Source organism: Pseudopipra pipra, unplaced genomic scaffold (assembly GCF_036250125.1).
Source record: "Pseudopipra pipra isolate bDixPip1 unplaced genomic scaffold, bDixPip1.hap1 HAP1_SCAFFOLD_142, whole genome shotgun sequence".
In the NCBI taxonomy this organism is placed as follows: Eukaryota; Metazoa; Chordata; class Aves; order Passeriformes; family Pipridae; genus Pseudopipra; species Pseudopipra pipra.
Window position 1 is genome coordinate 1 of NW_026990621.1, and position 23,889 is coordinate 23,889.

The 23,889-nt window shown below is 61.0% G+C and overlaps 2 protein-coding genes across 2 annotated transcripts; both read right to left on the bottom strand.

Moving 5' to 3' along the window:
* Positions 1-4,439: 4,439 nt before the first annotated feature.
* Positions 4,440-11,620, bottom strand: LOC135408045 (uncharacterized; the record flags this gene model as incomplete). The annotated part of the gene is made up of 3 exons (XM_064643412.1): positions 11,460-11,620; positions 9,840-10,210; positions 4,440-4,822 (listed from the first exon to the last, which is right to left on the bottom strand). Coding segments are annotated over exons 1-3 (915 nt in total), but the record flags the coding sequence as incomplete, so codon positions are not given.
* A 413-nt stretch (positions 11,621-12,033) lies between these two features.
* On the bottom strand, positions 12,034-21,684 carry LOC135408046 (kallikrein-6-like). The gene is made up of 4 exons (XM_064643413.1): positions 21,339-21,684; positions 16,477-16,730; positions 13,080-13,222; positions 12,034-12,611 (listed from the first exon to the last, which is right to left on the bottom strand). Exons 1-4 carry the CDS (start codon positions 21,578-21,580, stop codon positions 12,450-12,452), a joined length of 801 nt encoding a protein of 266 aa, XP_064499483.1. The 5' UTR covers positions 21,581-21,684; the 3' UTR covers positions 12,034-12,449.
* Positions 21,685-23,889: the final 2,205 nt, after the last annotated feature.

The window sequence follows — 23,889 nt, forward strand, 5'->3', positions numbered from 1 at the left end:
TGTTTGGGATATTTTGGGGTGATTTGGGGTCATTTGGGGTCATTTTGGGGTCATTTTGGGACAGTTTGGGGTCATTTGGGGTCAGTTTGGGGTGATTTGGGGTCAGTTTGGGTTATTTTGGGTCATTGGGGTTATTTTGGGGTGGTTTGGGGTGATTTGGGTCATTTTGGGGTTATTTTGGGTATTTTGGGCAATTTTGGGTTGGTTTGGGGTCAGTTTGGGGTGATTTGGGGTCATTTTGGGGTCATTTGGGGTCATTTTGGGGTGATTTGGGGTCATTTGGGGTCATTTGGGGTCATTTTGGACAGTTTGGGGTCATTTGGGGTCAGTTGGGGTGATTTGGGGTCAGTTTGGGGTCATTTTGGGGTCATTTGGGGTCATTTTGGGAGGTTTGGGGTGATTTCGGGTGGTTTTGGGGTTATTTTGGTCAGTTTGGGCGATTTTGGGGTGGTTTGAGGTGATTTTGGGTGTGTTTGGGGTTTTTTGGGGTGATTTGGGTGATTTTGGGTCAGTTTGGGGTCATTTTGGAGGTTGGGGTGATTTGGGGTGATTTGGGGTCAGTTTGGGTCATTTTGGGCCATTTTGGGTGGGTTTGGGCGATTTTGGGTCAGTTTGACTCATTTGGGGGGTTTGGGGTCAAGGTTTGGGTCGGGGGTCAGGGTCAAGGTCGGGGTCACGGACAGGATTGGGGGTCAAGGGTGGGGGTCAGGGGTCATGGTTGGGCGTGTCCTGGGTGGCCCCGCCCCCTGTGGGTGTGTCCTGTGGAAGCCCCGCCCCCGAGGGTGGGGCCAACCCGTGGGAACCTCGGGGGGGGGAAATGGGGGCTGGACTGGAGGGACTGGGAGGGACTGGGAGGGACTGGGAGGGACTGGGGGGACTGGGAGGGACTGGAGGGACTGGGAGGGGACTGGGAGGGGACTGGGAGGAACTGGGATGGACTGGGAGGGACTGGGAGGGACTGGGAGGGACTGGGATGAACTGGGATAAACTGGGATGGACTGGAGGGACTGGGAGGGACTGGGAGGGACTGGATGGACTGGGATGAACTGGGATGGACTGGAGGGACGGGAGGACTGGGAGGGACTGGAGGAACTGGATGGACTGGGAGGACTGGGAGGGATTGGGGGGGACTGGGAGGGACTGGATGAACTGGATAAACTGGGATGGACTGGGAGGGACTGGGATGAACTGGGATGGACTGGGAGGGAGTGGGAGGGACTGGGAGGGACTGGGATGGACTGGGATGAACTGGGAGGGACTGGGAGGGACTGGGATGGACTGGGAGGGACTGGGAGGGACTGGGAGGGACTGGGATAAACTGGGATAAACTGGGATGAACTGGATGGACTGGGATGGACTGGGAGGGACTGGAGGGACTGGAGGGACTGGGATGAACTGGGAATGAACTGGGATGGACTGGGATGGACTGGGATGGACTGGGAGGGACTGGGATGGACTGGGAGGGACTGGGGGAGGACTGGGAGGGACTGGGAGGGACTGGGAGGGACTGGGAGGGACTGGGATGGACTGGGAGGACTGGGATGGACTGGGAGGGACTGGGAGGGACTGGAGGGACTGGGATGAACTGGGATAAACTGGGATGGAACTGGGAGGACTGGGAGGGACTGGGAGGGACTGGGATGGACTGGGATGAACTGGGATGGACTGGAGGGACTGGGAGGGACTGGGAGGGACTGGGAGGAACTGGATGGACTGGGAGGGACTGGGAGGGATTGGGGGGGACTGGGAGGGACTGGGATGAACTGGGATAACTGGGATGGACTGGGAGGGACTGGGATGAACTGGGATGGACTGGGAGGGGAGTGGGAGGGACTGGGAGGGACTGGGATGGACTGGGATGAACTGGGAGGGACTGGGAGGGACTGGGATGGACTGGGAGGGACTGGGAGGGACTGGGAGGGGACTGGGATAAACTGGGATAAACTGGGATGAACTGGATGGACTGGGAGGGACTGGGAGGGACTGGGAGGGACTGGGAGGGACTGGGATGAAACTGGGATGAACTGGGATGGACTGGGATGGACTGGGATGGACTGGGAGGGACTGGGATGGACTGGGAGGGACTGGGTGAGGACTGGGAGGGACTGGGAGGGACTGGGAGGACTGGGAGGGACTGGATGGACTGGGATGGGGAAAACTGGGATGAGGGAAAGTGGGATGAACTGGGATGAACTGGGATGAACTGGGATGGGGGAACTGGGATAAACTGGGATAAACTGGGATGAACTGGGAGAGCAGGGAAGTGGGACTGGATGAACTGGGAGGGGGGGGAGCCAAGGACTGGATGACTGGAAAGGGGGAACTGGACTGGGAGGAACTGGGAGAAGGAAACTGGGACTGGGAGGAACTGGGGGAGGGGGAACTGGGACAAACTGGAAGGGGAACTGGGATAAACTGGGAAAGGGGAACTGGGACTGGATAAACTGGGAGAGGGGAACTGGGACTGGGAGGAACTGGGAGAAGGAAACTGGGACTGGGAGGAACTGGGAAAGGGGAACTGGGATGAACTGGGAGAGGGGGAACTGGATAAACTGGAGAGGGGAACTGGATAAACTGGAGAGGGAAACTGGGATAAACTGGGAGAGGGTCACACCTGGACTGGGAGGAACTGGGAGAGGGGGGGTTGGGGTGACCCGGGACTGGGACAAACTGGGAAAGGGGGAACTGGGATAAACTGGATAAACTGGGAGAGGGGGAACTGGGATAAACTGGAGAACTGGGAGGGGGGGTGGGGTGACCCTGGACTGGGATAAACTGGGAAAGGGTCACACTGGACTGGGATAAACTGGGAGAGGGGGAACTGGGACAACTGGGATAAACTGGGAGAGGGGGAAACCAGGACTGGGATGAACTGGAGGAGAGAGAACTGGGACTGGGAGGAACTGGGAGGGGGGGTGGGGTGACCCCGGGACTGGATAAACTGGGAAAGGGGGAAACCAGGACTGGGATAAACTGGGAGAGGGGGGGAGACCCCAGGACCAGGACAAACTGGGAGAGGGAACTGGGATAAACTGGGATAAACTGGGAGAGGGGGATTTGGGATACTGGGATAAACTGGGAGAGGGGACCCCGGGACTGGGACAAACTGGGAAAGGGGGACCCCGGGACTGGGACAAACTGGGAAAGGGGGGAAACAGGACTGGATAAACTGGAAAGGGGAGAGACCCCAGGACCAGGACAAACTGGGAGAGGGGAACTGGGACAAACTGGGAGAGGGGAACTGGACAAACTGGGAAAGGGGGAACTGGGACAAACTGGGAAAGGGTCACACCAGGACTGGGACAAACTGGGAAAGGGGGAACTGGATAAACTGGGAAAGGGGAAACCAGGACTGGGACAAACTGGGAAAGGGGAACTGGGACAAACTGGGAAAGGGTCACACCAGGACTGGGACAAACTGGGAAAGGGGAACTGGGATAAACTGGGATAAACTGGGAAAGGGGGAAACCAGGACTGGGAGGAACTGGAAAGGGGGAACTGGGACAAACTGGGAAAGGGTCACACCAGGACTGGGATGAACTGGGAGAGGGGGAACTGGGACTGGGAGGAACTGGGAGAGGGGGACACCAGGACTGGGATAAACTGGGAGAGGAGACAGCAGGACTGGACAAACTGGGACAAGGGGAACTGGGATGAACTGGGAAAGGGTCACACTGGGACTGGGACAAACTGGGAAAGGGGGAAACCAGGACTGGGATAAATGGAAAGGGGGAACTGGGACAAACTGGGAGAGGGTCACACTGGGACTGGATAAACTGGGAGAGGGTGATCCAGGGACTGGGATAAAACTGGGCTGAACTGGAGAGGCAGGGCAGAGGGAAACAGCAGGACTGGGTCAAACTGGGACGGGGTCACACCCGGACTGGGAGGAACTGGGACAGGGTGATCCTGGGACTGGCTGAACTGGAGGGGGGGGACACTGGGTTGAACTGGGAGAGGGGGAACTGGACTGGGAGGAACTGGGAGAGGGGAAACTGGGATAAACTGGAAAGGGGGAACTGGGACTGGGACAAACTGGAGAGGGGGAACTGGGACAAACTGGGATAAACTGGGAGAGGGAGGAGACCCCAGGACCAGGACAAACTGTGGAGAGGGAAACTGGGATAAACTGGAAAGAGGGAAACCGGACTGGGACAAACTGGGAAAGGGGGAACTGGATAAACTGGGAGAGGGGGAACTGGACTGGGATAAACTGGGAAAGGGGGAACTGGACTGGGACAAACTGGAAAGGGGAACTGGGACTGGGACAAACTGGAGAGGGTCACACCAGGACTGGGATAAACTGGGAAAGGGGGAACTGGGACTGGACAAACTGGGAGGGGGGGAACTGGGATAAACTGGAAAAGGGGAACTGGGACAAACTGGGAGAGGGGGAACTGGGATAAACTGGGAAGGGTCACACCAGGACTGGGACAAACTGGGAAAGGGGAACTGGGATAAACTGAAAAGGGGAACTGGGACAAACTGGGAGAGGGGGAACTGGGATAAACTGGAGAGGGGAACTGGGACAAACTGGGAGAGGGGGAACTGGGATGAACTGGGAAAGGGGGAACTGGGACTGGGATAAACTGGGAAAGGGTCACACCAGGACTGGGACAAACTGGGAAAGGGGGAACTGGGACAAACTGGGAAAGGGGGAACTGGGACAAACTGGGAAAGGGGGAACTGGGATAAACTGGGAGAGGGTCACACCAGGACTGGGACAAACTGGGAAAGGGGGAACTGGGACAAACTGGGAAAGGGGGAACTGGGATAAACTGGGATAAACTGGGAAAGGGGGAAACCAGGACTGGGATAAAAACTGGGCCGGGGGGGGACAGGACGGGGTGACCCCCCCAGGACCGACCCCCCCCCAAAAACCCCTCCCCTCCCCCCTTCCCCCCCCTCGCCCCCCTTCCCCCCCCATCCCCCTCAACCCCTCCCCTCCCCCCCCAACCCCCTCCCCCCCCCTTTTTCCCCAAAAAAACCTCTCTCGGGGGGGGGGGAGGGGTCGGGGGGGCCCCCCCAAAATTTCCTCCTCTCGGGGGGGGGCGGGGGGGTCTCTGTCCGGGTGGGGGAGGGGTCCCCTCCGCGCTGTCCCCCCGTCGCCGTCGCCTCGGCCCGGAGTGTCCCCGGACAGGCCACGCCCCCTCCCCGGGGCCACGCCCCCGGCCACGCCCCCCCGGCCACACCCACCCCCTCATTTTTTGGGGCGTGGGGGGGACGCGGATTAACCCGGGCGGGGCTGGGGGGGGAGGGAGGGGGGGGGGAGGGGGGGAGGAGGGGGTGGGGCGGGTGGGGGAGGGGGGAGGGTTTTTTGGGGGGTTTGGGGGGATTTTGGGGGATTTGGGGGGGATTTGGGGGGTTTTGGGGGGGTTCGATTGTTTTTGGGGGGGTTTGGGGGGTCCTGAATTGGTTGGGGGGGGATTTGGGGGGTCCTGATTTTTGGGGGGGGATTTGGGGGGTCCTGATTTATTGGAGGGGGGATATTTGGGGGGTTCCTGATTTTTTGGGGGTCCGGAATTGGTTTGGGGGGGGATTTTGGGGGGTCCTGATTTTTTTGGGGGATTTTGGTGGGTCCTGATTTTTTTGGGGGATTTTGGTGGGTCCTGATTTTTTTGGGGGGGATTTTGGGGGGTCCCGAATTTTTTGGGGGGGATTTTGGGGGGTCCCGTTTATTTGAGGGGGGATTTTTGGGGTCCTGAATTGTTTTTTGGGGGTTCCTGATTTTTTTGAGGGGATTTTGGGGGGTTCTGATTTTTTTGGGGGTCCTGAATTGGTTTGGGGGGGATTTTGGGGGTCCCGTTTATTTGAGGGGGGGATTTTGGTGGGTCCTGATTTTTTTGGGGGGGATTTTGGGGGGTCCCGAATTTTTTGGGGGGGATTTTGGGGGGTCCCGAATTTTTTGGGGGATTTTGGGGGGGTCCTGATTTTTTGGGGGGGATTTTGGTGGGTCCTGATTTTTTTGGGGGGGATTTTTGGGGGTCCTGAATTGTTTTTTGGGGGTTCCTGATTTTTTTTGAGGGGATTTTGGTGGGTCCTGATTTTTTGGGGGGGATTTTGGGGGGTCCTGATTTTTTTGGGGGGGATTTTGGGGGGTCCCGAATTTTTTGGGGGGGATTTTTGGGGTCCTGAATTGTTTTTGGGGGTTCCTGATATTTTTTGGGGGGGGGGTTTTGGGGGTCCTGAATTGTTTTTTGGGGGGTCCTGATTTTTTTTGAGGGGATTTTGGGGGTTCTGATTTTTTGGGGGTCCTGAATTGGTTTGGGGGGATTTTGGGGGGTCCCGTTTATTTGAGGGGGGGATTTTGGTGGGTCCTGATTTTTTTGGGGGGATTTTGGGGGGTCTCGATTTTTTGGGAAGGATTTTGGGGGGTCCCGAATTTTTTGGGGGGGATTTGGGGGGGTCCTGATTTTTTTAGGGGGGATTTTGGGGGTTCCTGATTTTTTGGGGGGGGTCCTGATTTTTTGGGGGGGGATTTTGGGGGGTCCTGAATTGTTTTTTGGGGGGTCCTGATTTTTTTGGGGGGATTTTGGGGGTCCTGAATTTTTTGGGGGGATTTTGGGGGGGTCCTGATTTTTTGGGGGGGATTTTGGGGGGTCCTGACTTTTTGGAGGGGGATTTTGGGGGGTCCTGATTTTTTGGGGGGATTTTGGGGAGTCCTGAATTGGTCTGGGGGGGATTTTGGGGGGTCCTGACTTTTTGGAGGGGGATTTTGGGGGGGTCCTGATTTTTTTGGGGGGGATTTTGGGGGGTCCCGAATTTTTTGGGGGGATTTTGGGGGGGTCCTGATTTTTTGGGGGGGATTTTGGGGAGTCCTGAATTGGTTTTGAGGGGATTTTGGGGGGTCCCGAATTTTTTGGGGGATTTTGGGGTCCTGAATTGTTTTTTGGGGGTCCTGATTTTTTTGGGGGATTTTGGGTGGTCCCCCATTGGCCGAGAGCAGGGAGAAGGGGGCGTGGCCACTGGAGGGGAGGGGGCGTGGCCAGAGGCGGGGAGGGGCCTCGTTAAGCGGCTCTTAATTAGCAGCAATTGGGGCGCCCACGCGGGACACACCTGGGCGGGGGGGGGGGGGAGGGACACACCTGGGCAGGTGAGGGCAGGGGGCACACCGGGACACACCTGGGCACAGCTGGACACACCTGGACAGGTGAGTCCTTCACACCTGGACACAGCTGGACACAGCTGGACACACCTGGACAGGTGAGTCCCTCACACCTGGACACACCTGGACACACCTGGACACAGCTGGACACACCTGGACAGGTGAGTCCTTCACACCTGGACACACCTGGACACACCTGGACACAGCTGGACACACCTGGACAGGTGAGTCCTGCACACCTGGGCACACCTGGACACATCTGGACACAGCTGGACACACCTGGACAGGTGAGACCTGCACACCTGGGCACACCTGGGCACACCTGGGACACACCTGGACACACCTGGACAGGTGAGTCCCTCACACCTGGACACAGCTGGACACAGCTGGACACAGCTGGACACACCTGGACAGGTGAGTCCTTCACACCTGGACACACCTGGACACACCTGGACACAGCTGGACACACCTGGACAGGTGAGTCCTGCACACCTGGGCACACCTGGGCACACCTGGACACACCTGGACACAGCTGGACAGGTGAGTCCTTCACACCTGGACACACCTGGACACACCTGGACACACCTGGACACAGCTGGACAGGTGAGTCCTGCACACCTGGACACACCTGGACACACTGGACACAGCTGGACAGGTGAGTCCCTCACACCTGGACACAGTTGGACACACCTGGACACACCTGGACACACCTGGAAAGGTGAGCCCTTCACACCTGGACACACCTGGACACATCTGGACACAGCTGGACACACCTGGACAGGTGAGTCCCTCACACCTGACACACCTGGACACACCTGGACACAGCTGGACAGGTGAGTCCGACACACCTGGGCACACCTGGGCACCATCAGACACACCTGGGCACACCTGGACACACCTGGACACAGCTGGACACAGCTGGACAGGTGAGTGTCTCCACCTGGGCACACCTGGGCACACCTGGCACACCTGGACACACCTGGACACACCTGGACAGGTGAGTCCCTCCCACCTGGGCACACCTGGCACACGTGGACAGGTGAGTCCGACACAGCTGGACACACCTGGACACAGCTGGACAGGTGAGTCCCTCACACCTGGACACAGCTGGACACAGCTGGACACAGCTGGACACAACTGGACACACCCGGGACACACCTGGACAGGTGAGTCCTTCACATCTGGACACACCTGGACAACATGGACAGGTGAGTCCCTCCCACCTGGGCACACCTGGACACAGCTGGACAGGTGAGTCCGACACAGCTGGACACAGCTGGACACAGCTGGACACACCTGGACACAGCTGGACACAGCTGGACACACCTGGACACGTGAGCCCTTCACACCTGGACACACCTGGACACACCTGGACACACCTGGACAGGTGAGCCCTTCACACCTGGACACACCTGGGCACAGCTGGACACACCTGGGCACAGCTGGACACAGCTGGACACACCTGAAGAGTTGGACACACTGGACAGGTGAATCCCCCCTGGACACAGCCGGACACAACTGACAGCTGAGGGGAGGGAGGGGTCACACCCAGACAGGTGAGGTCAGAGGTAACACCTGGACACACCTGGACACAGCTGGACAGGTGAGTGTCTCCCACCTGGACACACCTGGGCACACCTGGACAGGTGAGTCCCTCCCACCTGGACACACCTGGACACACCTGGGCACACCTGGACAGGCGAGGGGAGGGAGGGGCCACACCCAGACAGGTGAGGTCAGAGGTAACACCTGGACACACCTGACAGGTGAGTCCTTCACACCTGGACACACCTGGACACACCTGGACAGGTGAGTCTTCACACCTGGACACACCTGGACACAGCTGGACAGGTGAGTCCTTCACACCTGGACACACCTGGACACACCTGGGCACACCTGGACAGGTGAGTCCCTCCCACCTGGACACACCTGGGCACATCTGGACACAGCTGGACAGGTGAGTCCTTCACACCTGACACACCTGGACACACCTGGACACACCTGGACACACCTGGACAGGTGAGTCCTTCACACCTGGGCACAGCTGGACACACCTGGACACAGCTGACAGGTGAGTCCCTCACACCTGGACACACCTGGACACACCCTGGACACACCTGGACACACCTGGACAGGTGAGTCCTTCACACCTGGGCACATCTGGACACAGCTGGACACACCTGGCCACACCTGGCTGAGGTTTCACAGCACCTTTATTCCAAGAGCTCACTGGGCTGGGAGGAGCCCCCCAGGTGAGTTCGGGGGTCTCAGGGGTTGGTTTTGGGGTCAGGGGATGGTTTTGGGGTCAGGGGCAGGTTTTTGGGTACAAGAAGGTGTTTTTGGGGTCTCAGGGGGTGTTTCTGGGGTCTGGGATTGGTTTTGGGGGTCAGGGGATGGTTTTGGGTCTGGGCTGGTTTTTGGGTCTCAGGGGATGTTTTTGGGTCTGGGGCGGGTTTTGGGGTCAGGGGCTGGTTTTGGGGTTGGGGCAGGTTTTTGGTACAAGAAGGTGTTTTTGGGGTCTCAGGGGTGTTTCTGGGGTCTGGGGTTGGTTTTTGGGTCAGGGGGTGTTTTTGGGGTCGGGGCAGGTTTTTGGGTACAAGAAGGTGTTTTGGGGTCTCAGGGGTGTTTCTGGGGTCTGGGGTTGGTTTTTGAGGTCAGGGGATGTTTTTGGGGTCTGGGGCAGGTTTTTGGGTACAAGAAGGTGTTTTTGGGTCTCAGGGGGTGTTTCTGGGGTCTGGGTTGGTTTTTGAGGTCAGGGGATGTTTTTGGGGTCTGGGGCTGGTTTTGGGGTCAGGGGATGTTTTTGGGGTCGGGGCAGGTTTTTGGGTACAAGAAGGTGTTTTTGGGGTCTCAGGGGATGTTTTTGGGGTCTGGAGCTGGTTTTGGGGTCCGGGGATGTTTTTGGGGTCTGGGTGGGTTTTTGGGGTCAGGGGATGGTTTTGGGGTCTGGGGTGGGTTTTTGGGGTCTCAGGGGGTGTTTCTGGGGTCTGGGGTTGGTTTTTGGGGTCCGGGGATGTTTTTGGGGTCTGGGGCTGGTTTTGGGGGTCAGGGGATGGTTTTGGGTCTGGGGTGGGTATTTGGGGTCTCAGGGGGTGTTTCTGGGGTCTGGGGCGGGTTTTGGGGTCAGGGGCTGGTTTTGGGGTCGGGGCAGGTTTTTGGGTACAAGAAGGTGTTTTTGGGTCTCAGGGGGTGTTTCTGGGGTCTGGGGTTGGTTTTTGAGGTCAGGGGATGTTTTTGGGGTCTGGGGCTGGTTTTGGGGTCCGGGGATGGTTTTGGGGTCTGGGGTGGGTTTTTGGTGTCTCAGGGGTTGTTTCGGGGTCAGGGGATGGTTTTTTGAGGTCAGGGGATGTTTTTGGGGTCCGGGGAGGGTTCTGGGGTGTCAGGGGTTGTTTTTGGGGTGTCAGGGTTGGTTTTGGGGTCTCAGGGGTTGGTTTTGGGCTGGGGGAGGTTTTTGGGGTCTTAGGGATTGTTTTTGGGTTCCGGGATGGTTTTTGAGGTCAGGGACATTTTGGGGTCCAGGTGTGTTTTGGGGTCCAGGGCGGGTTTTGGGGTCTCAGGGGGTGTTTCTGGGGTCCGGGGCGGGTTTTGGGGTCAGGGAATGGTTTTGGGGTCGGGGGCAGGTTTTTGGGTACAGGGAGGTGTTTGTGGGGTCAGGGGGTGGTTTTGGGGTCCGGGGTGTGTTTTGGGGTCTCAGGGTGTGTTTTTGGGGTCCAGGCGGGTTTTGGGGTGGGGGAGGTTTTTGGGGTCTCAGGGATGTTTTTGGGGTCTCAGGAGGTGGTTTTGGGTCCGGGGATGATTTTGGGGTCTCAGAGGTGTTTTGTGGATCTCAGGGGATGTTTTTGGGGTCTCAGGATGTTTTTGGGTCCGGGGATGGTTTTGGGGTTTCAGGAGGTGTTTTTGGGGTCCAGAACAGGTTTTGGGCTGGGGGAGGTTTTTGGGATCTCAGGGGTTGTTTTTGGGGTCTGGGGATGGTTTTGAGGTCAGGGGACATTTTTGGGGGCCGGGGTGGGTTTTGGGTCTCAGGGTGTGTTTTTGGGGTCCGGGGATGTTTTTGGGGTCTCAGGAGATGTTTTTGGGGTCTCAGGGTGTGTTTTTTGGGTCCGGGGTGGGTTCTGGGGTCTCAGTGGGTATTTGGGGTCCGGGGATGGTTTTGGGGTCTCAGGGGATGTTTTTGGGGTCCGGGGATGTTTTTGGGGTCCAGGGATGTTTTTGGGGTCTGGGGATGTTTTTGGGGTCTCAGGAGGTGTTTTTGGGGTCTGGGGTTGTTTTTGGGGTCAGGGGATGTTTTTGGGGTTTCAGGGGGTGTTTTTGGGGTCCAGGGTGGTTTTAGGGTCTCAGTCCCCCCCGTTCCTGCGGATGGTGTCCCGGATCCAGGCGGTGAAGGCGCAGACCCGGGTGAAGCCCCTCAGGTGTTTTTGGGGTCTCAGGGATGTTTTTGGGGTCTGGGGTGGGTTTTTGAGGACAGGGTGAGTTTTGGGGTGTCAGGGGTTGTTTTGGGGTCTCAGTCCCCCCCATTTTTCCGGATGGTGTCCCGGATCCAGGCGGTGAAGGCGCAGACCCGGGTGAAGCCCCTCAGGCGTTTTGGGGTCTCAGGGGATTGTTTTGGGGTCCAGGGTGGGTTTTGAGGACAGGGTGAGTTTTGGGGTGTCAGGGGTTGTTTTGGGTCTCAATCCCCCCCATTTTTGCGGATGGTGTCCTGGATCCAGGCGGTGAAGGCGCAGACCGGGTGAAGCCCCTCAGGTGTTTTTGGGTCTCGGGGGATGTTTTTGGGTTCTGGGTTGTTTTGGGGTCTCAGGGGATGTTTTTGGGGTCCAGGGTGGGTTTTAGGGTCTCAGTCCCCCCCATTTTTGCGGATGGTGTCCCGGATCAGGCGGTGAAGGCGCAGACCCGGGTGAAGCCCCTCAGGCGGTTTTGGGGTCTCAGGGATGTTTTTGGGTCTGGGGATGTTTTTGGGGTCTCAGGGGATGTTTTTGGGGTTTCAGGGGGTGTTTTTGGGGTCTCAGGATGTTTTTGGGGTCTCAGTCCCCCCCGTTTTTGCGGATGGTGTCCCGGATCCAGGCGGTGAAGGCGCAGACCCGGGTGAAGCCCCTCAGGTGTTTTGGATCTCAGGGGATGTTTTTGGGGTCTCGGGGGATGTTTTTGGGGTCTCAGGGGATGTTTTTGGGGTCCGGGGATGTTTTTGGGGTCCAGGGATGTTTTTGGGGTCTCAGGAGGTGTTTTTGGGGTCAGGGGTTGTTTTTGGGGTCAGGGGATGTTTTTGGGGTCTCAGGGATGTTTTTGGTGTCCGGGGATGTTTTTGGGGTTTCAGGGGGTGTTTTTGGGGTCTCAGGCTGTTTTTGGGGTCTCAGTCCCCCCCGTTCCTGCGGATGGTGTCCCGGATCCAGGCGGTGAAGGCGCAGACCCGGGTGTAGACGCCCGGTTTTCCCTCCTGGCCGCAGACCTGCATCCCCCAGGACACGATGCCCTGCAGCTCCGACCCGCACACCAGCGGGCCCCCCGAGTCACCCTGCGGGGAGAGGGACACGGGGTCACCTGGGGACCACCGGGGTCACCGGGGACCACCAGGATCATCTGTGACCCCAGTGACCCCACAGAGACCCCCGGGATCACCTGTGACCCCAGTGACCCCACAGAGACCCCAGTGACCCCACAGAGACCCCGGGATCACCTGTGACCCAATGACCCCACAGAGACCCCACTGACCCCACACTGACCCCAATGACCCCACACTGACCCCACTGACCCCACTGACCCCCTGCTGACCCCACTGACCTCCCGCTGACCCCAATGACCCCCCGCTGACCCCGTTGACCCCAATGACCCCACACTCACCCCAATGACCCTGCTGACCCCGCTGACCCCCCGCTGACCCCGGTGTGCCCCAATGACCCCACGCTGACCCCACTGACCCCACACTGACCCCACACTGACCCCGCTGACCCCGTTGTGACCCCGCTGACCCCAATGACCCCACCTGGCAGGAGTCGGTGCCGCCGCGGGCGCGGTCGTTGCCGGCGCAGAGCATGTTGGGGGTGATGGCGCCGGGGTACAGGTGAGAGCACACCTGGTGCGGCCAGGTGAACACCACCCCGCACTGCAGCACGTCCGGGAAGTAACCTGGGACAGGTGAGGGACAGGTGAGACAGGTGGGACAGGTGAGACAGGTGAGGGACACCTGGTGCGGCCAGGTGAACACAACACCACACTGCAGCACGTCCGGGAAGTAACCTGGGATGGACAGGGGACAGGTGAGACAGGTGGGACAGGTGAGACAGGTGAGGGACACCTGGGACAGGTGAGACAGGTGAGGGATGGATGGGACAGGTGAGGGACACCTGGGACAGGTGAACACCACCCCACACTGCAGCACGTCCGGGAAGTAACCTGGGACAGGGGAGACAGGTGAGACAGGTGAGGGATGGATGGGACAGGTGGGACAGGTGAGACAGGTGAACACGACACCGCACTGCAGCACGTCCGGGAAGTAACCTGGGACAGGTGAGACAGGGGGGACAGGTGAGGGACAGGTGAGGGACAGGTGGGACAGGTGGGACAGGTGAGACAGGTGAGGGACACCTGGGACAGGTGAGACAGGTGAGGGACAGGTGAGGGACACCTGGGCCAGGTGAACACCACCCCACACTGCAGCACGTCCGGGAAGTAACCTGGGACAGGTGAGACAGGTGAGGGACAGGTGAGGGACACCTGGGACAGGTGAGACAGGTGAGGGACAGGTGAGGGACACCTGAGACAGGTGGGACAGGTGAGACAGGTGAGGGACACCTGGGACAGGTGAGGGACACCTGGGACAGGTGGGACAGGTGAGGGATGGATGGGACAGGTGAGGGACACCTGGGACAGGTGGGACAGGTGAGGGATGGATGGGACAGGTGAGGGACACCTGGGACAGGTGGGACAGGTGAGGGATGGATGGGACAGGTGAGGGACACCTGGGACAGGTGAACACCACCCCGCACTGCAGCACGTCCGGGAAGTAACCTGGGACAGGTGAGACAGGTGAGGGACAGGTGAGGGATGGAGGGGACAGGTGAGGGACAGGTGGGACAGGTGAGGGACACCTGGGACAGGTGAGGGACACCTGGGACAGGGGGGACAGGTGAGGGATGGATGGGACAGGTAAGACAGGGGGGACAGGTGAGGGACAGGTGAGGGATGGGGGGACAGGTGAGACAGGTGGGACAGGTGAGGGACACCTGGGACAGGTGAACACCACCCCGCACTGCAGCATGTCCGGGAAGTAACCTGGGATGGGGGGGACAGGTGAGACAGGTGAGGGACACCTGGGACAGGTGGGACAGGTGAGACAGGTGAGGGACACCTGGGACAGGTGGGACAGGTGAGGGACACCTGGGACAGGTGAGACAGGTGAGGGACAGGTGAGGGACACCTGGGACAGGTGAACACCACCCCACACTGCAGCACGTCCGGGAAGTAACCTGGGATGGACAGGTGAGACACAGGTGAGACAGGTGAGGGACACCTGGGACAGGTGAGAGCACACCTGGTGCGGCCAGGTGAACACCACCCTGCACTGCAGCACGTCCGGGAAGTAACCTGGGACAGGTGAGACAGGTGAGGGACACCTGGGACAGGTGAGGGACACCTGGGACAGGGGGGACAGGTGAGGGATGGATGGGACAGGTAAGACAGGGGGGACAGGTGAGGGACAGGTGAGGGATGGGGGGACAGGTGAGACAGGTGGGACAGGTGGGACAGGTGGGCCAGGTGAACACCACCCCGCACTGCAGCATGTCCAGGAAGTAACCTGGGATGGGGGGGACAGGTGAGACAGGTGAGGGACAGGTGGGGATGGAGGGGACAGGTGGGACAGGTGGGACAGGTGAGGGATGGGGGGACAGGTGGGACAGGTGGGACAGGTGAGGGACAGGTGGGACAGGTGAGACAGGTGGGACAGGTGGGACAGGTGAGGGATAGGTGGGACAGGTGAGGGACAGGTGGGGATGAAAGGGACAGGTGTGACAGGTGTTACAAGTGCCCCAGGTGTGCCCCAGGTGACACAGGTGGGACAGGTGAGGATGGACGGGACAGGTGTGCCCCAGGTGTGCCCCAGGTGTGCCCCAGGTTTGCCCCAGGTGTGACAGGTGTGCCCAGGTGACACAGGCAAGACAGATGAGGATGGATGGGACAGGTGGAACAGGTGGGACAGGTGTGCCCTGGGTGTGCCCCAGGTGTGCCCAGGTGTCCCCAGCTGCCCCATCAGTCCCCAGGTGTCCCAGGTGTGCCCAGGTGTGCCCCAGGTGCCTCCACCTGTCCCCAGCTGTCCCCAAGTGTGCCCAGGTGTCCCCAGGTATCCCCAGGTGTCCCAGCTGTCTCCAGCTGTCCCCAGGTGTGCCCCAGGTGTGCCCAGGTGACACAGGTGGGACAGGTGAGGATGGACGGGACAGGTGGAACAGGTGTGACCAGGTGCTCCCAGCTGCCCCACCTGTCCCCAGGTGCTCCCAGCTGCCCCACCTGTCCCCAGGTGCTCCCAGCTGCCCCACCTGTCCCCAGGTGCTCCCAGCTGCCCCACCTGTCCCCAGGTGCTCCCAGCTGTCCCCAGGTGTGCCCAGGTATCCCCTGGTGTGCCCAGGTGTGCCCAGGTGTCCCCAGGTGCTCCCAGCTGTCCCCAGGTGTGCCCAGGTGTCCCCAGCTGTCCCCAGGTGTCCCCAGGTGTGTCCAGGTGTGCCCAGGTATCCCCAGGTGTCCCCAGGTGCTCCCAGCTGTCCCCAGGTGTGTCCCAGGTATCCCCAGGTATCCCCTGGTGTGCCCAGGTGTCCCCAGGTGTCCCCAGGTGCTCCCAGCTGTCCCCAGGTGTCCCCAGGTGTGTCCAGGTGTGCCCAGGTATCCCCAGGTGTCCCCAGGTGCTCCCAGCTGCCCCAGCTCTCCCCAGCTCTCCCCATCTGTCCCCAGGTGTCCCCAGGTGTGCCCAGCTGTCCCCAGGTGTGCCCAGGTGTGTCCCAGGTATCCCCAGGTGTGCCCAGGTGTGCCCAGGTGTGCCCAGGTGCTCCCAGCTGTCCCCAGGTGTGCCCAGGTGTGCCCAGGTGCTCCCAGCTGTCCCCAGCTGTCCCCAGGTGTCCTCAGGTGTCCCCAGGTGTGCCCAGGTGTGTTCCAGGTATCCCCAGGTGCTCCCAGCTGTCCCCAGGTGTGCCCAGGTGCTCCCAGCTGTCCCCAGGTGTCCCCAGGTATCCCCAGGTGTCCCCAGGTGTGCCCAGGTGTGTCCCAGGTATCCCCAGGTGTCCCCAGGTGTGCCCAGCTGTCCCCAGCTGTCCCCAGGTGTGCCCAGGTGTGCCCAGGTGCTCCCAGCTGTCCCCAGGTGTGCCCAGGTGTGCCCAGGTGCGCCCCCCCCTCACCTTGCGGGCTGCTGGTGCTGCCCCAGCCCGACACCACGCACCTGTCCCCGCCGCGGGGGCACCTGCGGGGCAGGGGGGCGGGGCTGACGTGGGCGCTCAGGTGGGCGGGGCGGCGCAGGCGCAGCAGCATCAGGTCGCTGTCGTGCGTGGTGACGTTGTAGCGCGGGTGCACGAAGGCGCGCGCCCAGGTGAGGCACTGCTCGGTCCCCTCCCGCGTCCGCAGGCTGTGCTCGCCCAGCCGGATGGGCAGCGGGCTGGGGGGGACAGGTGGGACAGGTGAGGGGCAGGGGAGGGGCGGGGGTGGGTTTGGCCCCCCCAGGTGTGTCCCAGGTGTGTCTTAGGCCCCCCAGGTGTGTCCCAGGTGTGCCCAGGTGTGTGTTTGGCCCCCCCAGGTGCGTGTTTGTCCCACTCAGGTGTGTCCCAGGTGTGTCCCAGGTGTGTGTTTGTCCCCCCAGGTGTGTCCCAGGTGTGTCTTTGTCTCCCCAGGTGTATCCCAGGTGTGTCCCAGGTGTGTGTTTGTTCCCCCAGGTGTGTCCCAGGTGTGTCCCAGGTGTGTCTTTGACCCCCCAGGTGTGTCCCAGGTGTGTCTTTGTCCCACTCAGGTGTGTCCCAGGTGTGTGTTTGTTCCCCCAGGTGTATCCCAGGTGTGTCCCAGGTGTGTCTTTGTCCCCCCAGCTGTGTCCCAGGTGTGTTCAGGTGTGTTTGTCCCACTCAGGTGTGTGTTTGTCCCCCCAGGTGTGTGTTTGTCTCCCCAGGTGTGTCCCAGGTGTGTCCAAGTGTGTGTTTGGCCCCCCCAGGTGCGTGTTTGTCCCACTCACGTGTGTCCCAGGTGTGTCCCAGGTGTGTCTTTGTCTCCCCAGGTGTGTGTTTGTCCCACTCAGGTGTGTCCCAGGTGTGTCCCAGGTGTGTCTTTGTCCCCCTAGGTGTGTGTTTGGCCCCCCAGCTGTGTCCCAGGTGTGTCCCAGGTGTGTCTTTGTCCCCCTAGGTGTGTGTTTGGCCCCCCAGGTGTATCCCAGGTGTGTCCCAGGTGTGTCTTTGTCCCCCCAGCTGTGTCCCAGGTGTGTTCAGGTGTGTCTTTGTCCCCCCAGGTGTGTCCCAGGTGTGTTCAGGTGTGTCTTTGTCCCCCCAGGTGTGTCCCAGGTGTGTGTTTGTCCCCCCCAGGTGTGTCCCAGGTGTGTCTTTGTCCCCCCAGCTGTGTCCCAGGTGTGTGTTTGTCCCCCCCAGGTGTGTCCCAGGTGTGTCTTTGTCCCCCCCAGGTGTGTCCCAGGTGTGTCTTTGTCCCCCCAGGTGTGTCCCAGGTGTGTGTTTGTTCCCCCAGGTGTACCCAGGTGTGTGTGGGTGTGTCCCAGGTGTGTCCAGGTGTGTGTTCATCCCTATGGTGTGCCCAGGTGTGTGTGTTTGTCCCCCCCAGGTGTGCCAGGTGTCCCAGGTGTACCTGTGGGTGTGGCAGTGGGCGGCGGTCAGCACCCAGCTGCGGCCAATCAGGACCCCCAGGTGTGTGTGGGTGTCCCCAGGTGTCCCCAGGTGTCCCCAGGTGTGTCCCAAGTGTGTTCCCCCCCCCAGGTGTGCCCAGGTGAGTCCCAGGTGTGCCCAGGTGTCCCAGGTGTGTGTGGGTGTGTCCCAGGTGTGTGTTCCCCCCCCAGGTGTGTGTGGGTGTGTCCCAGGTGTGCCCAGGTGTGTGTGGGTGTGTCCCAGGTGTGTGTGGGTGTGTCCCAGGTGTGTTTCCCCCCCCAGGTGCCCCAGGTGTACCTGTGGGTGTGGCAGTGGGCGGCGGTCAGCACCCAGCTGCGGCCAATCAGGACCCCCAGGTGTGTGTGGGTGTGTCCCAGGTGTGTGTGGGTGTGTCCCAGGTGTCCCAGGTGTACCCAGGTGTGCCCAGGTGTGTGTGGGTGTGTTCCAGGTGTGTGTTCCCCCCCCAGGTGTGTGTGGGTGTGTCCCAGGTGTGCCCAGGTGTGTGTGGGTGTGTCCCAGGTGTGTGTGGGTGTGTCCCAGGTGTACCTGTGGGTGTGTCCCAGGTGTACCTGTGGGTGTGGCAGTGGGCGGCGGTCAGCACCCAGCTGCGGCCAATCAGGACCCCCAGGTGTGTGTGGGTGTGTCCCAGGTGTGTCCCAGGTGTGTGTTTCCCCCCCCAGGTGTACCCAGGTGTCCCAGGTGTGCCCAGGTGTGCCCCAGGTGTGTGTGGGTGTGTCCCAGGTGTGTGTGGGTGTGTCCCAGGTGTGTGTGGGTGTGTCCCAGGTGTACCTGTGGGTGTGCCCAGGTGTGTCCCAGGTGTGTCCCAGGTGTGTCCCAGGTGTGTGTTTCCCCCCCCAGGTGTACCCAGGTGTCCCAGGTGTGCCCAGGTGTGCCCCAGGTGTATCCCAGCTGTACCCAGGTGTGCCCAGGTGTGTGTGGGTGTGTCCCAGGTGTGTGTGGGTTTGTCCCAGGTGTGTGTGGGTGTGCCCAGGTGTGTGTGGGTGTGTCCCAGGTGTGTGTGGGTGTGTCCCAGGTGTGTGTGGGTGTGTCCCAGGTGTGTTCCCCCCCCCAGGTGTGCCCAGGTGTACCTGTGGGTGTGGCAGTGGGCGGCGGTCAGCACCCAACTGCGGCCAATCAGGACCCCCAGGTGTGTGTGGGTGTGTCCCAGGTGTGTGTGGGTGTGTCCCAGGTGTGCCCAGGTGTGTCCCAGGTGTGCCCAGGTGTGTCCCAGGTGTACCTGTGGGTGTGGCAGTGGGCGGCGGTCAGCACCCAGCTGCGGCCAATCAGGACCCCCAGGTGTGTGTGGGTGTGTCCCAGGTGTGTGTTTCCCCCCCCAGGTGTACCCAGGTGTCCCAGGTGTGCCCAGGTGTGCCCCAGGTGTATCCCAGCTGTACCCAGGTGTGCCCAGGTGTGTGTGGGTGTGTCCCAGGTGTGTGTGGGTGTGTCCCAGGTGTGTGTGGGTGTGTCTCAGGTGTGTCCCAGGTGTGTCCCAGGTGTGCCCAGGTGTGTGTGGGTGTGTCCCAGGTGTGTGTGGGTGTGTCCCAGGTGTGTTTCCCCCCCCCAGGTGAGTCCCAGGTGTACCTGTGGGTGTGGCAGTGGGCGGCGGTCAGCACCCAGCTGCGGCCAATCAGGACCCCCAGGTGTGTGTGGGTGTCCCCAGGTGTGTGTTTCCCCCCCCAGGTGTACCCAGGTGTGCCCAGGTGTGTGTGGGTGTGTCCCAGGTGTGTGTGGGTGTGTCCCAGGTGTGTGTGGGTGTGTCCCAGGTGTGTCCCAGGTGTGTGTGGGTGTGTCCCAGGTGTGTGTGGGTGTGTCCCAGGTGTGTTGTCCCCCCCCAGGTGTGCCAGGTGTACCTGTGGGTGTGGCAGTGGGCGGCGGTCAGCACCCAGCTGCGGCCAATCAGGACCCCCAGGTGTGTGTGGGTGTGTCCCAGGTGTGTTTTCCTCCCCCAGGTGTGCCCAGCTGTACCCAGGTGTGCCCAGGTGTATCCCAGGTGTCCCCAGGTGTGCCCAGGTGTGTTTCCCCCCCCCAGGTATCCCCAGGTGTGCCCAGGTGTGTCCCAGGTGTGTGTTTCCCCCCCCCAGGTGTGCCCAGGTGAGTCCCAGGTGTGCCCAGGTGTCCCAGGTGTACCTGTGGGTGTGTCCCAGGTGTGTTCCCCCCCCCAGGTGTACCCAGGTGTCCCAGGTGTATCCCAGCTGTACCCAGGTGTGCCCAGGTGTGTGTGGGTGTGTCCCAGGTGTGTGTGGGTGTGTCCCAGGTGTGTGTGGGTGTGTCCCAGGTGTGCCCAGGTGTGCCCAGGTGTACCTGTGGGTGTGTCCCAGGTGTACCTGTGGGTGTGGCAGTGGGCGGCGGTCAGCACCCAGCTGTGGCCAATCAGGACCCCCAGGTGTGTGTGGGTGTCCCCAGGTGTGTCCCAGGTGTGTGTTTCCCCCCCCAGGTGTACCCAGGTGTCCCAGGTGTGCCCAGGTGTGTCCCAGGTGTATCCCAGCTGTACCCAGGTGTGCCCAGGTGTGTGTGGGTGTGTCCCAGGTGTTTGTGGGTGTGTCCCAGGTGTGTGTGGGTGTGTCCCAGGTGTGCCCAGGTGTGCCCAGGTGTGTGTGGGTGTGTCCCAGGTGTGTGTTCCCCCCCCAGGTGTGTGTGGGTGTGTCCCAGGTGTGCCCAGGTGTGTGTTCACCCCCCCAGGTGTGCCCAGGTGTACCTGTGGGTGTGTCCCAGGTGTACCTGTGGGTGTGGCAGTGGGCGGCGGTCAGCACCCAGCTGCGGCCAATCAGGACCCCCAGGTGTGTGTGGGTGTCCCCAGGTGTGTCCCAGGTGTGTGTTTCCCCCCCCAGGTGTACCCAGGTGTACCCAGGTGTGCCCAGGTGTGCCCCAGGTGTATCCCAGCTGTACCCAGGTGTGCCCAGGTGTGTGTGGGTGTGTCCCAGGTGTGTGTGGGTGTGTCCCAGGTGTGCCCAGGTGTGCCCAGGTGTACCTGTGGGTGTGGCAGTGGGCGGCGGTCAGCACCCAGCTCCGGCCAATCAGGACCCCCAGGTGTGTGTGGGTGTGTCCCAGGTGTGTGTGGGTGTGTCCCAGGTGTGTGTGGGTGTGTCCCAGGTGTGCCCAGCTGTGCCCAGGTGTGTCCCAGGTGTGCCCAGGTGTGCCCAGGTGTACCTGTGGGTGTGTCCCAGGTGTACCTGTGGGTGTGGCAGTGGGCGGCGGTCAGCACCCAGCTGCGGCCAATCAGGACCCCCAGGTGTGCCCGGGTGTGTCCCAGGTGTGTGTGGGTGTGTCCCAGGTGTGTGTGGGTGTGCCCAGGTGTGTGTGGGTGTGTCCCAGGTGTGCCCAGGTGTGTGTGGGTGTGCCCAGGTGTGTGTGGGTGTGTCCCAGGTGTGCCCAGGTGTGCCCAGGTGTGCCCAGGTGTGTCCCAGGTGTACCTGTGGGTGTGGCAGTGGGCGGCGGTCAGCACCCAGCTGCGGCCAATCAGGACGCCCCCGCAGTGGATGGCCCCGCCCGGCTCCAGCAGCACGGCCTGGTGGGGGTGGAGCCTCCGCCCGCAGCTGGCCCCGCCCACGATGCGGTTCTCGTCCCCCGCCGCCGCTGCCGCACCAGTACGGACCAGTAAGGACCAGTAAGGACCAGGGCCCTCAGAGGGGCCTCCCAGTTCAGCCCAGTTCATCCCAGTACCTTCCCAGTGCCTTCCCAGTTCACACCAGTTCACACCAGTGCACACCAGTAAGGACCAGGGCCCTCAGAGGGCCCTCCCAGTGCATCCCAGTTCATCCCAGTACCTTCCCAGTGCCTTCCCAGTCCACACCAGTGCACACCAGTGCACACCAGTAAGGACCAGTAAGGACCAGTGCCCTCAGAGGGCCCTCCCAGTTCACACCAGTTCACACCAGTTCAGCCCAGTGCCCTCAGAGGGCCCTCCCAGTTCACACCAGTTCACACCAGTTCAGCCCAGTGCCCTCAGAGGGCCCTCCCAGTTCACACCAGTTCAGCCCAGTACCTTCCCAGTGCCTTCCCAGTCCACACCAGTGCACACCAGTTCACACCAGTTCAGCCCAGGGCCCTCAGAGTGCCCTCCCAGTTCACACCAGTTCACACCAGTTCATCCCAGTGCCCTCAGAGGGCCCTCCCAGTTCACACCAGTTCACACCAGTTCAGCCCAGTGCCCTCAGAGGGCCCTCCCAGTTCACACCAGTTCATCCCAGTACCTTCCCAGTGCCTTCCCAGTTCACACCAGTGCACACCAGTTCATCCCAGTGCCCTCAGAGTGCCCTCCCAGTGCACACCAGTTCAGCCCAGTTCAACCCAGTTCAGCCCAGTTCACACCAGTTCAGCCCAGTTCACACCACTTCACACCAGTTCACACCACTTCACACCAGTTCATCCCAGTGCCCTCAGAGGGCCCTCCCAGTTCAGCCCAGTGCACACCAGTTCACACCAGTAAGGACCAGTGCCCTCAGAGTGCCCTCCCAGTTCACACCAGTGCACACCAGTTCACACCAGTAAGGACCAGTGCCCTCAGAGTGCCCTCCCAGTTCACACCAGTGCACACCAGTTCACACCAGTGCCCCCAAAGTGCCCTCCCAGTTCATCCCAGTTCAGCCCAGGGCCCTCAGAGGGCCCTCCCAGTGCACACCAGTTCACACCAGTAAGGACCAGTGCCCTCAGAGTGCCTTCCCAGTTCAGCCCAGTTCAGCCCAGTACCTTCCCAGTGCCTTCCCAGTTCATCCCAGTTCACACCAGTTCACACCAGTTCCTCCCAGTGCCTTCCCAGTGCCCTCCCAGTTCATCCCAGTTCACACCAGTTCCTCCCAGTGCCCCCAAAGTGCCCTCCCAGTTCATCCCAGTTCACACCAGTTCAGCCCAGTGCCTTTCCAGTTCAGCCCAGTCCAGCCCAGTTCATCCCAGTGCCCCCAAAGTGCCCTCCCAGTTCATCCCAGTGCACACCAGTTCATTCCAGTTCAGCCCAGTGCCCTCAGAGTGTCCCCCGGTTCACACCAGTTGATCCCAGTTCAGCCCAGTTCAGCCCAGGGCCCCCAAAGTGCCCTCCCAGTTCACACCAGTTCACACCAGTTCAGCCCAGTGCCCTCAGAGTGCCCTCCCAGTTCACACCAGTTCACACCAGTAAGGACCAGTGCCCTCAGAGGGCCCTTCCAGTTCAGCCCAGTTCAGCCCAGTACCTTCCCAGTGCCTTCCCAGTTCATCCCAGTTCACACCAGTTCAGCCCAGTTCAGCCCAGTAAGGACCAGTGCCCTCAAAGGGCCCTCCCAGTTCATCCCAGTTCAGCCCAGTGCCCTCAGAGTGCCCTCCCAGTTCAGCCCAGTGCACACCAGTGCACACCAGTTCAGCCCAGTTCACACCAGTAAGGACCCCCAAAGTGCCCTCCCAGTGCACACCAGTTCACACCAGTTCCTCCCAGTGCCTTCCCAGTGCCCTCCCAGTTCAGCCCAGTTCAGCCCAGTGCCCTCAGAGTGCCCTTAGAGGGCCCTCCCAGTTCACACCAGTTCACACCAGTAAGGACCAGTGCCCTCAGAGGGCCCTCCCAGTTCAGCCCAGTTCACTCCAGTTCACACCAGTTCATCCCAGTAAGGACCAGTGCCCCCAAAGTGCCCTCCCAGTTCACACCAGTTCATCCCAGTTCAGCCCAGTGCCTTCCCAGTGCCCTCCCAGTTCATCCCAGTTCACACCAGTTCATCCCAGTTCATCCCAGTGCCCTCAGACTGTCCTCCCAGTTCAGCCCAGTTCAGCCCAGTTCAAACCAGTTCACACCAGTTCAGCCCAGTGCCCTCAGAGTGCCCTCCCAGTTCACACCAGTTCATCCCAGTTCAGCCCAGTACCTTCCCAGTGCCTTCCCAGTTCAGCCCAGTTCAGCCCAGTTCAGCCCAGTGCCCTCAGAGTGCCCTCCCAGTTCACACCAGTTCACACCAGTTCATCCCAGTTCATCCCAGTGCCCCCAAAGTGCCCTCCCAGTTCACACCA